The sequence below is a fragment of the Hippocampus bargibanti genome, linkage group LG11 (genome assembly GCF_051943395.1).
Source record: "Hippocampus bargibanti isolate YZ-2025 linkage group LG11, ASM5194339v1, whole genome shotgun sequence".
Lineage (NCBI taxonomy): Eukaryota > Metazoa > Chordata > Actinopteri > Syngnathiformes > Syngnathidae > Hippocampus > Hippocampus bargibanti.
Window position 1 is genome coordinate 7,792,808 of NC_142744.1, and position 17,550 is coordinate 7,810,357.

A 17,550-nucleotide genomic window follows, 5' to 3' on the forward strand; every position below is an offset into this window, starting at 1 on the left:
TTTTGGACATTTTATATGACGGTATGGGGACATACAAGTTCGCCCTTGTCTCCTTTGCCTCCCTTCTGTCCAGGTCCGCCAACTTCTCCCTGTGAAACGATACAAAAGCAGCACAGCACAGCTCACTTGACTGAATCTATCCTCCTTTGATTGTACGTTTCAAAGTCACCTCGACGGTAATTGGCCAGGTAAATATTTCTCTGGAGATTTTAATTTAACTGGTCTCCACAGCTACCTTGAAGTAAGTTTTAGCACTTAATAGATTATCTGGAGCCTACGTGACTGGAACTACTTTACACCCACCTTGTCACCATCCTCTCCAGGTGGGCCTTGAGGTCCAGCAGAACCAGGGAGTCCAACGGGACCTTGGATGCCATCGCGACCAGCGGGGCCCATGGGACCTTTCTCGCCCTAAAGGACATGAAAGACAGATGATAAATGAAAAATGTAAACCTTGCGTTAATTACCGTCGGAGGGGACAAGCGACTTACAGGAGCTCCCTTTTCACCAGCAGGTCCTGGTGGTCCCTGTGGTCCGTTGCGTCCCGTCAGGCCGATGGGACCTCCGGGGCCAGCCGCACCTCTCTCACCTGGGGAACCCTGTTACATCAAAGAATTCAGTCAGACCTGGAATGACTCTTTTGTTATGAAAATTTGTGAGAACATGAAGTACACGGAAAAGTTGAGACTGTGAAGTATAATAGCATACTATCCAAAACAACGGTACAGGAACAGGGCAAAATGAAATTACTCAAAATTACAGATCCAAGGGCCAGTGTTAACTCCAGTGCTGGATCGTTAGGGCCAGCCAGACCTTCTCTGCTGGCCTAAAAATATTTAAATCACAGACTAATGTAAAATCTTTCTTAAATAATTGCAAATTGTCTTTCAGCTTCCTTTCATTGCTTTTCCCTTATTGTGCTGCTTCCAGGTGTGTTTTCATCTTGAAACATTTAACCAATCACATTTCAGCCATCATTTGTTACCATGGTCAGAAACCTACCTGTGCGCCTTCACAAATCAGTTCTGCAGGCCCTGGAGCATAAAAATCAATGTCGATGAAACTGGTGCCTTAACCAATCAGGGTTCGAGTTGGCAACCCAAGGCCTGCTTGCAGGCGCTGGAAACGAGTTTTTGCAAACTATGATTCGCTAGTCACATGATTGGCTGTCACTAGTCAATCATAGTACCACTAGCCGCTAGTGATAAGAGCATACTGGCCAGAGATAGCACACCGTATCTGTAGCAAGCTGCATAAACAAATATATATTTGTGTTGATTTAACCGCAGTTTTGTCAACCCACAATGGCCGAAGGAGGAGAAGAAATTGATTTGGTTGCAGATATACTGTTAAAGCCATTTTCAAGAATATAGTAGATGGACATCATTAAAAAAAAGGTTGGACAGCTCCGAAGCTAACAAAAACAGCAATATTGCAATGTTATGAGGTTATCATGAATCCACATATTCAGAGTAAAATATTCACATCTTCAGTTTAATGACAGTATTTTTTAAGTTTATTCAAGTCACAAGTTATTTCCTGGCTAACGGCATCCTCTAGTGGACGTGTAGTAAATCATACCATTGATTGATTCAGACGTAGCATTACTGAAGGCCTAGGGTTGACATGCATGGCCCACCACTGGTTCACTCTAACCTCAAATATTAATTTCCATTCTCACAACCCACTTAAAATGCACTTTAAAATGCAGCACGGATGTGCCACAGTGCGTAGCCAAAACCATCACATTTCAACAATACAATACATATTGATTTATATAGCGCTTTAACATAGGCTGGTATGCTAACAATAGTTTCGTTCAAAATTATGGCACACCGCCCCTAAACTGGCTGTGAAAATCTAAAGCTTAAACGATCAACGTTGCCATTGCACCCGGTGACGTTCCCGCAGCAGCAGGAAGTCAATGTCTCCTCGTTTACAATCTCAAAATATTCTCGCCAATTTGAGCTGAGTGCCTCATCACGCTCATTCACCAATGATCTTTTCAACTCGGCAAATCGGCAATCATGTCATAGGTTGACGCCGGAGGGGTACTTTAGCGGTATAATTGTCGGAAGGCTGCGTTTAACAGTCCGACAAAATTACATGCGTTTCAAAGTCGGCTGTCACTCAGTTTTATCCCCATTCAGCCGCCGCAAATGCTTTCAGAGCACCGCACTTATTTATGGAGTACTTGCCCATAAGTGCCCATTCGCTCTTCCAATTTCAGCTTGTACGACAACTACCAGATGGGTGATATTCTTCTAGTGCAACAAATATGTGAGTCCATGCTTTTGCCTTCTAGTTAATTTGGAACGAGAATCAACAAGACAGACACAAAATCATGTACATTTCAGTATTTGCCATACGATTAGTGTTACTCACAATGGGACCTGGGGGGCCCTGGGGACCCTCTCCTCCCTTTAAACCAGCTGGACCCTGAGAACATACAGTGGAGATGTTGGCATAAAAACAAAAACAAAAACCTTGAAGAATCCATGATAAAAAAAGATACAGGAAGTCGGTCATTTTGTTTTGAAACAGATATTGGGGTTCATTTGGTCATTTCCAGATGTTCCTAAAAAATCGTTCTAGAGATTCTGTCTGTCTATGACCATATTTTAAACTATAACGGGTGATGCTAAGTTGTGAAATGCAATTTATGCCTTTTCCACATTTGTCATGAAAGAGTGTTTCGTTCTTTTCGAATTTTCTACAGACGCTCCCCAACATACGAACGAGATACGTTCCGAATGGTCGTTCGTAAGGGGAATTTGTTCATAAGTTGCTTCAGTGCTCTATTTTGTGTGGAATGTATGTTTAAGGCTTATGTATGGATGTTTAAAGGACAACCGACACATCTGGACATGTTGCGTCCATAATTAAAAATCAATTTAAATGACTTCTACTGAGCGCATTTTTGCAAAGATTCCACCGCATATAGCTATATTTTACGTTTTACGATGCCCTAATTGACGTCACAGAGGGAACGCCCCTGACCGAGAAAGTGACACACAATGCATTTTGGGTACTTTTTTTCATCTGAAAACACTGTGTTGATCGCAAAATTAGAAGGAAATCTACATAAATAACGCGATGGTGAATCGTTGTGTGTCGCAGCCAATTGCGGTAACGCATAAAGATGGTGTACACAAATTCCCAGCGGAAAAATCAGCCCATTTCCAACGGAGCTTGGGCGCCATCTTGTGTATTTTCTTCGCGCTACATTGGAGTCCAGACGGATCGAATTGATACGGAGGACTTCTTTAATCGATTACAAAGATTTATGCTTTCCTCTTGAGAACTATTTGAATCATATTAATAACTGGATGAGTAACAAGAAAGCATCTTCTCAGAATCTGAACTCTCTGAAGCCATTGCTTTGATTCTGGAGCAAGGCAGTTTGTGAAGGAGTATCCTGGCGTGATGTCACGAACTAGGGGTGGGACTTTCTGAAAAATCCCCAGTTTCCCAGCTCATTTTGTGGCAGTTTTGGAACACTTTAAGTCATTTTTATTGGTGTTTTGCATTTGACTAAAAATATCAGCCTGCGTGTTTTTTAGGGTATTTTAGATGCTATAAAACGTTTTTCTGATGTCAGTTGGGAAACAAAAAACGTGTTGGTTGTCCTTTAAGATTTGTATGTTTAAGGCATGTATAAGCAACTTGTACTGGTTTGTACTGAAAAATAAACATTTCATAAAATATATGCTATATAAAGATATGTTCATGTACAACTGGAGAGAATACTATATACAGTGTTTTACTACAAAATATCTATTGTTGTTCATAACTCGAATATTCATAAGTAGGGAAGCGTCTGTTTATGTCATACAAGTGTTAAAAATTGAAAATTAAGTGTGTGTGTGTGTGTGTTAATGTCAGTGAATGTTACTTACCATGGCGCCTGGAAGACCTCTTGCTCCATTGAAGCCCCGCAGACCTGCAGGACCTGGTTTACCGCCAGATCCCTGAGGACCTGGATCTCCCTGGATAGAGACAAACGATCTATTGAGCAACAACTAGGGGAACACATGTGACACTTGGATGCAAATGGTTTTAAACTACAAGCACGTTATAAAAGTGTTATTCAGCTTGAAATATACAAAAATATATGAATAATTGCAAATTGGGGATTTAAACTGTATTTTTTATGTATTTATTTTTATTATTTGTTAGAAGTTATTTGACTTCGAACAGAAAATGCACGCACACAGTCGAATTATTTTGACCCACATGGTGCAATTATTTTTATTATTTATCATTTAGTATTAGGTATTTGATTTCAAACAGAAAATGCACGCACATAGTCAAAATATTTTGACCCATGTGTTGCGAACCAACATCAATCAGCACACACGTTTATCGAAATACTTGGTCTTTGAATTTTTGTGACAACAAAAGTGCTAGTTTACCTTTCCGCCCTCCTTTCCTGCAGCACCTGGCAAGCCATGCTCTCCAGGTGGGCCTGGGGAACCAGGGTGTCCTCGCTCTCCACTAGGTCCAGTCTCTCCGGTTGGACCCTGACAACAAACAGCAAAGTTTCTCAATTATTACGGGTATACTTTTTTCAACCTAATTTTCAACCTGCTACTTGTGCATATCTTAATGTAAATGTCTCACAACAAGAACCTACTTGAGGTCCAACCACGCCTCCAGGTCCTGGTGGGCCGGTCTTTCCTTGGAAGCCCTGAAAGGCAAATTATCAGAGCATCATTTTATTTTTGCTTGTTTATTAAGGGAAAAGCTTACAACTTGAAAACCATCATGCTAGATTGTTATCTGAGGGGGCGAACTAGATAGAACATTGTGAGGGGCGAGTGAGCATTTTCACGGTTGTGGTTTAGCAAAAGATTATTTGGGAGTTCAACAGGGGATTAAGATTAATACTGACCGTCTCTCCTCTCTGTCCTGGGTGACCTGGCAGTCCATCTTTTCCTGGTGGGCCCTACAAGTAGGGTGGAGGGGAAAAGAGACATTATAAAAAAATGGATATCTTAATACGAACATTGTGATTGCAATTACTTACATTGGGTCCCTTTGGTCCAGGAAAGCCTACAGGTCCTTGTGGTCCTTGAGGACCCTTGAATAAGAGGAAGTGATCAGTAAATTGAAATACTGTACGGTTTCATGATGATTTTTTTTAACCCATCCGTCCAATATGAAATGTCTATTTTTCAGTACAAACCAATGCTGGTTATATAAGCCATAAACATACATTCCATACAAAATATAGCATTGAAGCAACTTATGAACAAATTCACTTTACGAACGACCGAACATATCTCCTTTGTAAATTGGGGAGCATCTATAATAAGCGTCTATGATAATAATAATAAAAAATGAAAGCCATCCAAGTGAAACACAAACCCTCTCTCCGGGTGGTCCTGAAGGTCCATCACTGCCGGAGGTGCCCTTCGAGATGAAAAGACAACGCCCACTTTCAGATTTCGCAGCTAAAGGTCACAATCAGACCTCAAAATTCAAACATGAATTAGCTTATCACCTTTGCTCCTGGTTTTCCTGTAGGTCCTCTTGCACCACGACCACCACGTGGACCCTACACACACACATGTACACACACACACACTGTGGTTATCTGTGGAACACAATATTATTGAAAATACTTAAATAATGAATGAAATGAGAATCAGAATCAGAATCATCTTTATCGCCAAGTATGTAAAACACACAAGGAATTTGGTTCCGGTAGAAATGTGTCTCTACCAAGCAATTTAAGCACCCTTCCCCTCAAAAAATAATAAAAATGAAAAAAAACAAAAATAAACACGACTGATATTGTTTGAAGTAGCATAAATCATTCATGATTCAGATGAATGGAATTGCCTACCGTCGGGCCGCGTTGACCTCGGGGACCGGATTTGCCACCAACACCCTGACAGAGACAACAAATCAAACAAGCTTCAAATCATGAGCAGGTGCAAGTACATTTTAATGACTTTGCACAAGAGGACTAAAACACTGTTAAAAATAAATAATTGCAAATTGTAATTCAAAATTGAAATAAAGTGGTTGATCTAAAATCGATGTCATAAATACAGTAAAGTGTCGTTATATCGATATCGGTTATATCGATAGTACTGCTTATTACGATACTATTTCTATGAACGCAAGGAGAAAATTTACATGGCGCAGGATCGGATATATCGATAGTCCGGTTATATCGATATTTTTTCCGACTCCCGAGAATATCGATATAACGATACTTTACTGTAGTTATTTTTGACAATGGCTGTTAGCTGGGCTTCCCGTGAGCATAAAACCAAACTGACCCTTGCGCCTTTCTCGCCATTGGATCCGGCGAAACCTGGGAAGCCGTTGGAGCCCTACAAGAAAAATGCAAACAAAATTACAAAATATATAAATATGAAAATTCTGACGAGATGCAAAATTAATTCATGACAAAATTCTAATGACTGAATGAATGATTATAAAGTGCATGTCAGCTAAATGGGTTTGCCACATACTTTGGAACCTAGTCTTCCAGGATATCCGGGCAAACCTGGTACTCCAAGCTTTCCCTAAACAACAGAAGATAACATAAATCTTTAAAAACAAATTCATCTTAAATTTGGACTTGAGTCTTAGCATTGGATCGGTTGCTGAACCTTCTCTCCAGCTGGACCGATGGGACCGGACTCTCCGTTGGGTCCCGATGTGCCTTTGGGGCCCTCCGGTCCATCCTCTCCGCGGGGTCCTGTTACCCCACCTTCACCCTGGATGTTCCCCGAAACAACGTTTTTAAAAGTTTGCTTTAAATTTGAGATTTGAGACTTCCTTCTGAAAATATTTATCAAAATAAATCACCTTGTCACCCTTGAGCCCCATATCGCCTTTGAAGCCAGGGAAACCATCTTCTCCCTAGATTGGAATTAAACATATTCATATATAGACGATATTGTGTCGTTTGTAATGCAGTACATTTCAGCAACACAAGAAGAATACGTGATTGCCGACAGCGACCCCCAGTGGCAATTTGGATTAAAGCAGATAAACCAACATTTTCGTTACTCTATTGCCATCTGGTGTTAAAACTAAAAAAGTGCAGTGAATCTGAAACAAACTGCGGGAGGGTATAAATAGTATATATATATAGCTATATCAGAAAAAATACACATGAAATAGCAGGAAGATATTCAAAATAGGATATATTAAAGCAAACAAATCCAACAAAAATGTCAGCCATAATAAATATAATCCCACCCAAAATATCCTACAAATAATAAATGTGAAAAAATGACAATATGAAAATATTCTGTTTGGCAGTTTGCAAAACATTTACAGTTACAATTGTGACATTATGCTACAATTTATTATTCAAATAATTAATATGTTAATAATTTTATTATTTAATAAAATATGAATGTTAATAGGGCGGCCCGGTAGTCGAGTGATTAGCACACCGGCTTCACAGTGCAGAGGTCGCCGGTTCGTGTCCCGGTTCGGCCTCCCTGTGTGGAGTTTGCATGGTCTCCCCGGACCCGCGTGGGTTTTCTCCGGGTACTCCGGTTTCCTCCCACACTCCAAAAACATGCATGGCAGGCAGACTGGACACTCCAAATTGTCCCTAGTTGTGAGTGTGAGAGTGACTGTTGTACGTCTTTGTGTGCCCTGCGATTGGCTGGCAACCAATTCAGGGTGTCCCCCGCCTCGTGCCCGAAGAAAGCTGAGATAGGCTCCAGCAACCCCCGCGACCCTAATGAGGAATAAGCGGTACGGAAAATGAGATGAGATGAGATGAATGTTAATATATTTAATATTTTTTTAATTAATTTATTAATTATTTTAAAAAATATGTAATGAATTTAATTACTTTTTTGGATTTTCCCATTGTGGGACTATTAATGGCTTTCTGATTCTAGAATCAAAATATTCAAATAAGTGCATAGAGTTTGTGAAAATACAGAAACACAAACTGTATATGGGGAGAATGTAATGTGTTAAGAATTTTTTGAGATATTAATTTTTGTACACTTCAACATTGCAGTTTGTAAAATAATTGGCAGTTCCATGGATTTTCATTTTTCCCCTATGCAATATCATGAAAAACTTTGTATTATCTCCTTGCCATGGAAGGTTTCCACAAAGTTGTCAGGTAGGTAATAAAAAAAAATACAATTTTCACAATAAACTCTAGAGTTGAGGTATTTCTTGGCAAAAGCAGTACTGTATGTAACCACAGAGTAAATCTCGGTGCTTGCATTGGAAAGTCTAAAACACACAAGGCGGCCAAGTCCATTCAAACAATCAAATCTAAAAAATTCTCTTTTGTTCAAATGTGTGGTCTGGGCCTTCCAAAAAAGTACTTCCTTGTGGTTCGTGTTTATCTACACAATCAAACTTTGCCAATATCATAACTTGTTTACCTTTTCTCCTTTGCCGCCTTTCAGGCCTCGGATTCCCTCTGCCCCCTGGGGGAAAAAAAATAAACAAAACAAATCAAGTTACATCCACACTCGGGGTGTTATTTGTCAGTTTTGTCCACAGCGTGATAAGCACCCACCTTGACGCCACGAGGTCCGGGGTAGCCGATGGATCCCATTGGTCCAGGGAAACCCTGAGGATGTGGAAAAAGTGTTATTTATTTGAGTTTATGTGATACATTTCAATTGATTTCCCAGAAGTGCGTAACAAGTTACACATGTGGAAAAAACTGACAAGAAGCTGAACTCAATTATACACAGTGAACAAGTCAGGTGAAATGCTCTGATATTCAGGTCGCGCATTATGTGTTCCATACGCTGTGCATCCTAAGGCCAAGTTGGGCAGTGTCTTCCAGCAGATGGCAGCGCGATTAAAAAAAGTATTATTTTTAGCACTGATAAATTCAATTACTTGGGGGGGGGGGGGGGGGTCACTGACCACTCTCTGGCTTTCCCCTTTACAGTCATGTGGAGGCTGTGGAATTCTCCATCAACAAACCAGCCAAGAGAGCTTGACTGGATTTTTCTTATGATTGTGCTATTTGAATTCTGCCTAGGAACAAGTGACGAGGAAAATCATCCAAGTAATTCTACAAGTTGCCTGCCAGCTGATTTAGGCCATTATTTTCAATGGCTGACGTTATTAAAAATATATATCCTTCTATCTAGCTCGCTAGCTATCTCTATATACAGTACACACACACACATATATATATATATATATATATATACACACACATATATATATATATATATATATATATATATATATAAAGTCTCGTTATATATATATTATATATAGTACTGCTTATTACGATATATTTCTATGAACTCAAGGAGAAAATCAAAGGATCGGATATATCGATATTTTTTCGACTCCTGAGAATATCGGTATAATAATAATAATAATAATAATATTAATAATACAGTAAAGTCTCATTATATAGATATCGGTTATATCGATAGTACTGCTTATTACGATACTATTTCTATGAACTCAAGGAGAAAATTACATGCTCGCAGGATCGGATATATCGATATTTTTTCAGACTCCCGACAATATCGATATAATAATAATAATAATAATAATAATAATAATACAGTAAAGTCTCATTATATCGATATCGGTTATATCGATAGTACTGCTTATTACGATACTATTTCTATGAACTCAAGGAGAAAATTACATGCTCGCAGGATCGGATATATCGATATTTTTTCAGACTCCCGACAATATCGATATAATAATAATAATAATAATAATAATAATAATAATAATACAGTAAAGTCTCATTATATCGATATCGGTTATATCCATAGTACTGCTTATTACGATACTATTTCTATGAACTCATATTACATGCTATATATATATATATATATATATATATATATATATATATATATATATATATATATATACACACACACTTGTTTTGTTGTCATATGAAAATTAAAAAACAACTATTGTACTTTTTTGTAACCCTTTGTCACGGTCACAATACTTACACCTGCTCCTTTCTCGCCTGGAGGACCCTCTTTCCCAGGGTGACCCTAAAAAAACAAACAAACAAAAAACACTGCCTTAGCTGACCGCAATATTATTCGTTGCCATTTTGAACGGATTGAGGAGGCATGTTACTTACAGGAGGCCCATCGGCACCACCAAGACCGGCCAAACCCTGTTTTCCTTGAGGTCCCTAAATTTATTTGATCGACAGAGCAGGAAGGCAGGAAGTTAAACATGTGAAATACAATCTTTTATCAGAAAAAAAAACAAGGTCTTAAATGCTGCGTCACAAGCTGCAAGATAATGCTAGCCTCTCCCCAAGACTTTAAATGTTTTGGATTCACCACTAGTCCGCCGATAGCAACTTTAGTTCTTGAAAATGCAAATTTGAGAGGTTTTACTTAAGTATGGTGCGTCATTATATGGCTTTAACCTCAAAGTCGTCGAACGTGAGGCATGCAGAGTCAGAGGAATGCAACCACTTGAGGCTTTGTCTTGCGGCAGCACATCTGCTGCAGCGCTTTTAAATGAAAATCGACTTTTGAGACAGAAGGGAGAGCGTACTCACTTTTTCACCAGGAGGCCCGATCGGACCTTGAGGCCCAATGAGACCCTGAAAATGAATCAGAGAGTGGGTGTTACACACAATGTGGAGAAAATAGGGCACCTGTCAAGTCTGTTTCCAGTTTTAATTTGCTGATTTTTACCACTTCATTGCTTCCACATTGGAAGTACTTTAGCAGTGTTTATTCAGACACGTTTAGCCACCCGTGCAAATGGACTTTTATTATGATTTCCGCAAGTTGCTTGATTTCACTCCCGAGGTTTCCCGAGGTGAAAAGAAGAAGCATTTAGGAACATATTTGACTTTTTTCCCCCCTCCATCAAAAAAAAGGCACGCTTTCTGGAAGCCAGAAGCCGCTTTGACATTTGTTATGCTCCCGGGTAAAAAGAAATGGAAAAAAAAAGTAAAATATCAATATATTGTATTTTTGATGTGCTTTCTTTCTGATGTGAAGTAAAACTTTTATTTGAATGTGCATTTCTCACATTCACAAACTTGAATTTTCTCATTCACTCAGGATGTGTGAGGTAAAAAAAAGATCGGGAAGAGATTTATTTTGAACAAGTATGTTCATTTCAAAATGACCCTGGAATGTTGTTGCTGCTCCACAGATTCATTGAAAACGTTTTATTTCACAGGCTATTTGCGACCCTCACGCTATAACAGCGGGTCAATTTGACCCTGGGTACCTTTTACGTATATCTAAAGGTCTAACAATGACTTTCCTTTTGAACTCTACATCTAAAATGATGCATTTCAAGGTGCATTGTATAAATATGTTTATTACATTTCATAAAAGTTAAATAAATAAAAAAATGGTTTGATTTGAACCACAATGAATGTTATTGTAATTCTTTTTTGGTCGATATTAAACAAAATGACTACTCAAGGCTACGTGAAATGAACTACTGTATTTTAAATATGTATGTTGATGTTTGATTTGACTCGATTGCAACTGTTATAATAAACAACCAATTACTGTATCTCATTAACTCATTCACTGCCATTCGCAAACATATTCGAGAACTGAAAATATGAGGTAGAGCACCCTGCCCGAATTTGTTCGGGTTTTGTTTTTTTTTCATGCTTGGGTGCCGATAAAGCACTGGGCATGGCCTCTGGCATTGTTTTTTATTTTCCACAAGGGGGCAGCATTTCCTTTTTTCCATGGTAGTGCTTTGTTCTAACTTTAGCTGTTGTTAAAGTGCTATATAAACCAATATGCATGTATTGCATTGTACTTTGGACAGCCACCCTCATTTCAAGCTCATATAACTCAATACCCATATAATTTAGGAAGTAATTCTTTTTTTCTGAAGAAAGAAGAAAGAAGGAGTCTAAGGCAGGGGTGTCAAAGTCATTTTTTTGCCGCGGGCCACATTGTAGTTATGGTTTCCTCTCGAGGGCCGTTATGAATTTGGGGAACCCATTAGAATGTTTAAATCCCTTCAAATATTACATATAGAGCATACAGCAAATTAATGAATAACTCGTTTTCAAATCTGAAGTCAAGAATAATGACTTTTATTGTGGTTGACATCCAAAAATATGAAATTTTGGCTCAGATTTTAGCAATCATCATGGAATTTAACAAGTTTGATTTGCTTTCGCGGGCCGAAAAAAATGATGTGGCGGGCCGGATTTGGCCCACGGGCCTTGACTTTGACACCTGTGGTCTAAGGTTTCTAACACTGTATTGAATGTTTATGTAGTCCTAAGACTCAATATTCTGTGGGTCCTGGAATTCAAGTGACAATGAAAAAAACCCTGGCACTGGAGTGGACACATTTTTGCACGTCTGGCAGTGAATGAGTTAAAGAACGTGATGATAAATTAATTGATTTTTCAGACCTTTGTGGGTGATAAAAAAACGAAATCATAAAGCCTCGGGTCAAAGAGACCCGGTGACATTATTTTGCTATTCCTCCTGAGTTGTGAACCAAAGTCAACCTCTCGTGTGAATTTTGTCGGGCTGAAAAAAAGGGGGGGTATGGGATTAAAAGACTGCAAAGTGTTTGCGCAGACGTTAGATGGGGAAAACAGATGTCTTAGAAGGAGAATAAAGAAAGAAGCGAGGGGAAGAATTTCAGGCATCGGAAGCCATCATGTTGAGTTAGAAAACAGAGATGCACGGATAAATCGATGGATGAGGGGAAGGGGGGGAGACTTACGTGAGGACCAGGCATACCCTGTTGTCCGTGAGGACCGGGTTCTCCTTGTACACCCTAGAAGATCAGAAGAAAAATCTCAATCAGATTTTTATTGGACTGTGTTTTTTATTGATGTAATTTTTCCTGACAAAATTATGAAGTTTTTGCTCCGACTTGTCCTATGAGGGTCGCCACAGCGATTCCCTCGACTCAGCCATTTTTTTTTTATCTAGTCTTGGATTTGCGTTTGATGTTGAGGGTCTGAACAACATTTTTAAGATGAACTTTGTAACAGTTGACATCTTGGACGATTGGCACTTCCAATTTGTCAGAAACCGTTTGGCAAAAGGCTTTTTTTGTTGTTTCTTGCAAAATACTCGAAAGGCAAACCAGCTAGCTCGACGGTAGTGATTTGTGACCTCACAGAAAGACAAATAGATGTGACTTGGTGTTTAAACATCTTTCATTTCACACTGAAGTGCGTAATAGGTACAGTGTGTGCTACTGTAAAATTTGGGAACGTACTACCATTTTTCAAATCTCTTTTCCGTTTTTAAATGTGTCAAAAAACCACACGCAGACAGAATAAAAACCTCCCAGAGACGAAACTGCTTCACATGTTCCTAAACTTAATATAAACATGTCGTGACAACTTTAATGGAAAAGAAGACGCGCGAGGCGTCAGTGTAATCCGTTTGCTAGGACAATGAGGCCTCATAGTGATTATGCAAATAACACGTTGACTTTATGAATATATTCGTGACTGTGACTCAGTGACCACACGTGGACTTGTTTAGGCTGCTTGGGTAGTGACCCCACCCCAATGCAGCTTCCCCGGTGAGACTCTCGTGAGAGTCGGCGTCATTCTCCTTTTGACAGGTCTTTAAATTTAGTTGTTAAAAAAACGTTTTCAAACAATTATATGACATAAAATGATGACATAAACACTTTGATGGTCTTGACCAAAGTGGCTAGCAGCAATACTTGGGTAAATTATGACTAAAAATAAAAATCACACACACCAAGGAGAAAACAAAATATTGTCCTCACCATGTTTCCTTTGGGACCCGCTTGACCGTCAAGTCCAGGAAGGCCCTGCGGGGAAAAAGGGTGTGAGAGATAAGACAATTCCTCGAGAGAGCGACGCAAGCATAATGATACAGTAATATGCGATTTACATACACGTTGTCCTGCAGGACCCGCCGAACCTCTGGGGCCCAGCAAACCTCGAGGACCCTGTGTGGCGAAAGAAGTGTAAAGTGCAACATATTGAATAGAAGGGCAAATAAGATGATAGTCACAGCAGGAAGTCCTATCCTAAAACAAAAGTTGAGGAACATTGAATGAAGAAAAAAATTGATAACAAATATGTGCAGAGCATTGAGTAAAACTAGCAAAGAAAAAAAACAACTTTGGTATAATGATATGAACTAAAAAGCCGAGATTGCAGAAAACTGAAAAAAATGATGAAAACAAACAAAAAAAGAAATAATGAAGGAAAATGATGAACTAAATAGAAAACCAAGACTAGATGAACAATGAGTACCTAAGTAACATTTGAATGCAAGATCCAAAAAAACTCAAGTGAACTTTAAACAAAAACCTCACAGAATAATGGAGTGAGGAACAAAATCCCAAAAATATAAATAAAAACAACGTTAAGGAAGGAACAGAAACGTGAAGGAACGAATAGGCGTTCTTAAGGACGTCATCAACATGCAGAATACTGCGTTTACTGGCATCATAAAACTGTGGGAAATTGCAGCGCTAACATTTTTGCGCTCATAAATACTGACCTCGTGTGGTCATTATGGGTATCGCCTACTCCGTGGAGCCGTCTCAATTTGGAGTGTATGCGCGTCCGTGTGCTGTTTGTGTGCTGTTATCACTCACGCAATAAATATGAAACTTTCTGCTATTACGCACACAACGTTTTTTGTTTCGATGACCAAAATGGTGTGATTGACAGATTGATTTGCTGCCACATTTTCTTTTCAGAAGCCAATAAATCCACTTACGGCCTCTCCAGCCACACCTCTCTGTCCAACCTGGCCGTCTTCCCCCTGCGGAGAACACGAGAGGGCTTACTGGCAAGTAAACAAAAAAAGGGGGTACCGTTGGAATTGGAGGGGGCATGCTGACTACTCACTCGCTGCCCATCTTCTCCTGGAGGTCCTGGAGGCCCTGTTGGACCGTGCTCTCCCTGGAGAAAATAGGTATCAAAGAGAAGTTAGCAAAGCAAGGTTGGGTTTTGCAGACTCGCAGCTGGGGCAGAGGAAGGGGAAAAAAAGGAGATGAGTCGGCAATTATGAAACGACGCAAAAGACGTGACCGCATTTGGAGAATATGCTCCCCTGTATTTAGATGTCCCTTATACGTCCTTTAATTACGCCATATAGGATAGAACTGACGTCTGAAGATACTTCCCGTGAGACTTTGGAAGAAGTCTTCCATGGCCACCGCCCTAGCCGTAAAAAAAAAGAATGTGGGGAGCAACAACCCCACAAAAAAGTGTCTTTGCGTGACCTTATGGGTCACGTTTGAAAATCTACATATTAAACCTTTCTCTAATGTTTCTATGGTGTTTATATATTCATCCATTTTCAATGCGTCTTATCTTCACGCAGCGCATTTTTTGGCAGATTGGATGTTCCAATTAGCGCTTGTTTTTTTCCATAAATCCAAAAACATGCATCTTAAATTTATTGAGGAGTCCAAATTATCCCTCGGTGAACGTTTGTATTTATTTATTTTGTCTTCCAGGTCACCCACTAGTGATACAAAATGGTGCCGTTTCAGTTCACCATGTAGCACAACAAAATGGCCGCCATCGTGGACGACAGAAATCATCACAGCTAGAAATAATTCAGCAAAAAAAGGTGAATCATCATGCATCTTAAATTTACTAAGGAGTCCAAATGAATGTTTGACTTTATTCATTTTGTCTTATGGGGTTCCAGGTCACCCAATAGCAGTACAAAATGGCGGTGCTTCATGTCACCCAATAGCAATACAAAATGGCCACCATCGTGGACTATAGAAATCATCGCAGCTAGAAATAATCGAGCAAAAAATGTAAGATGATGATTAAATCATTAATTTGATTGATTGTTAATACAAACCACCTCTTTTACGAAATTATCCAAACGGGCACATCAAATGACAAAACGATTGCTCCTATCACTCGCTAATCATGCTAAACGTCGCTTTGCACAATGGGAATTAAGGCAGTGAGAAATTATAATAAAGTAGTTAAATAATAAAACAGTACTCACCCGATGGCCCTTCTCTCCCGGAAGACCAGGAAGGCCGTTGAAACCTCGGTCACCCTGGAAAGTACAGTGATGTCACAATGTCTACAATGAGAATTTACCAGTGGAGGCGTGAGTTACGGTACCTTGGTACCAGGCTCTCCTGGCATTCCTCGCGAGCCGTCAGCTCCATTACGACCCTAGAGCAACGTAGACATATCGGGAATATGAGTCAATGGCAGCGAAAAAGTCCTTTTGGACTTGATTGGTCCCCATTGTGACTTACTCGCTTTCCGGACTTTCCCGGGGGACCAGTAGGACCCTGAAGACCTCTGGGGCCCTGAAGTAAAAAACACATTCTAAATAAATAAACAAATAAACAAACAAACACGCAAACAAATAAATAAATAACATATCTCAAAGATGAACTTTAAAATCCATTTTAATCAAGTTGAACCACATTTCAGAGTTATTAGGGTAAATCAAATACTTTTTTTTGAAGTGGATTGATGGATTTTTTTGCCTGCAAACTTAATGACTTTTATTTACACTTGGAATCAGAAATTCGATGCCTTCCTTCAGACCAATTATAATAAATTTTCAGGAGCAATGCAAAATAAATGTAGGTCGAGTGTGTCAATTTTAGGGTCCAATGTCAGAATTGTCATGAAACTAAAGCATGTTCAAGACTTTTTCCAAGATCACTCGTGTTTGGGAAATCCAAGAAAATTAATCTGTTCCGTAGCTGCCCAAAAACAACTTCTCACCTGTGGTCCGTTATCACCACTGTCCCCTTTAAGACCAGGAGCTCCAGGACCGCCCTGTTAGAAAATCCGATTTAATGATTGAAAAAGATTTTCATGTACTGTATGCAGCCGATGGACAAGAACCCAACATAATAGTATGTAGCAAATCAGCTCCTGAATCAGGCGTTAACAGTGCAAAACAGAAAGTTACGATACTGGCTGTAAGACGTAGTTAGACCAAAACCAGAGATGACTGCGTGACCTCAGCCGCCCATTGACCTTCACATATATGGGTGTGGGATGATATACATGCGGCAAGGGTGTGCTCATGATCTCATGCGTGGTGTGGGATGAACAGACAACTATGCGGATTCACAGTGCAATTGGTTTTGAAGAAACACTCACCACAGGACCGGACCTTCCCGCCAAGCCCGCTGGCCCTGGAGGACCTCTCATAGCCAGCTGGAGAGGACATGGGCGGAAGAGAACAATCAAAGAGACATGTGAAACCACTGCTCATCCACACGCCACTTTGGGCGAAGAATGGTGAACGTTCTCACAGTATTGTTCTAAGTTTATGTAGCCTATAAGGAAACCTTTGATGTCTCTGTATAGATCATATCCAAATCCTTTGCGGTATACGGCTTGACAAAACAGCAGATGTTGCATCAACCAAGATTTGGCCTTTGTGCAAACATCTCCACAACCGTACCACAATACCAGTGGTGGGCCATCAGGGCAAGAAAGGCTTTCTCTGCTGGCCTCAAAATATATGAATCACAGACTAATGTTAATTCTATTTTGTCCATGAATTCTTATGAAATAATTCCAAATTGTCTTTCATCTTTCTTTCATTGCTTTTCCCATGTTGCGCTGCTTCCAGA

General features: G+C 39.6%; 1 protein-coding gene across 2 annotated transcripts in view; it reads right to left on the reverse strand.

The window, feature by feature from the left end:
- Window positions 1–17,550, reverse strand: part of LOC148891381 (collagen alpha-1(XI) chain-like) — a 70,518-nt gene that overhangs the window by 12,766 nt on the left and 40,202 nt on the right. For both annotated transcript variants that reach the window (XM_089007620.1, XM_089007619.1), the window contains 31 exons: window positions 17,072–17,128; window positions 16,688–16,741; window positions 16,207–16,260; window positions 16,067–16,120; window positions 15,945–15,998; window positions 14,819–14,872; window positions 14,688–14,732; window positions 13,852–13,905; window positions 13,720–13,764; window positions 12,691–12,744; window positions 10,523–10,567; window positions 10,091–10,144; window positions 9,954–9,998; window positions 8,525–8,578; window positions 8,388–8,432; window positions 6,829–6,882; window positions 6,630–6,737; window positions 6,489–6,542; window positions 6,294–6,347; window positions 5,852–5,896; window positions 5,507–5,560; window positions 5,371–5,415; window positions 5,030–5,083; window positions 4,895–4,948; window positions 4,637–4,690; window positions 4,416–4,523; window positions 3,900–3,989; window positions 2,386–2,439; window positions 492–599; window positions 304–411; window positions 36–89 (listed from right to left, as the gene is read on the reverse strand). In XM_089007620.1, the coding sequence (XP_088863746.1) occupies window positions 36–89; window positions 304–411; window positions 492–599; window positions 2,386–2,439; window positions 3,900–3,989; window positions 4,416–4,523; window positions 4,637–4,690; window positions 4,895–4,948; window positions 5,030–5,083; window positions 5,371–5,415; window positions 5,507–5,560; window positions 5,852–5,896; window positions 6,294–6,347; window positions 6,489–6,542; window positions 6,630–6,737; window positions 6,829–6,882; window positions 8,388–8,432; window positions 8,525–8,578; window positions 9,954–9,998; window positions 10,091–10,144; window positions 10,523–10,567; window positions 12,691–12,744; window positions 13,720–13,764; window positions 13,852–13,905; window positions 14,688–14,732; window positions 14,819–14,872; window positions 15,945–15,998; window positions 16,067–16,120; window positions 16,207–16,260; window positions 16,688–16,741; window positions 17,072–17,128 (1,866 nt within the window). The remainder of the gene's footprint in view (window positions 1–35; window positions 90–303; window positions 412–491; window positions 600–2,385; window positions 2,440–3,899; window positions 3,990–4,415; window positions 4,524–4,636; window positions 4,691–4,894; window positions 4,949–5,029; window positions 5,084–5,370; window positions 5,416–5,506; window positions 5,561–5,851; window positions 5,897–6,293; window positions 6,348–6,488; window positions 6,543–6,629; window positions 6,738–6,828; window positions 6,883–8,387; window positions 8,433–8,524; window positions 8,579–9,953; window positions 9,999–10,090; window positions 10,145–10,522; window positions 10,568–12,690; window positions 12,745–13,719; window positions 13,765–13,851; window positions 13,906–14,687; window positions 14,733–14,818; window positions 14,873–15,944; window positions 15,999–16,066; window positions 16,121–16,206; window positions 16,261–16,687; window positions 16,742–17,071; window positions 17,129–17,550) is intronic.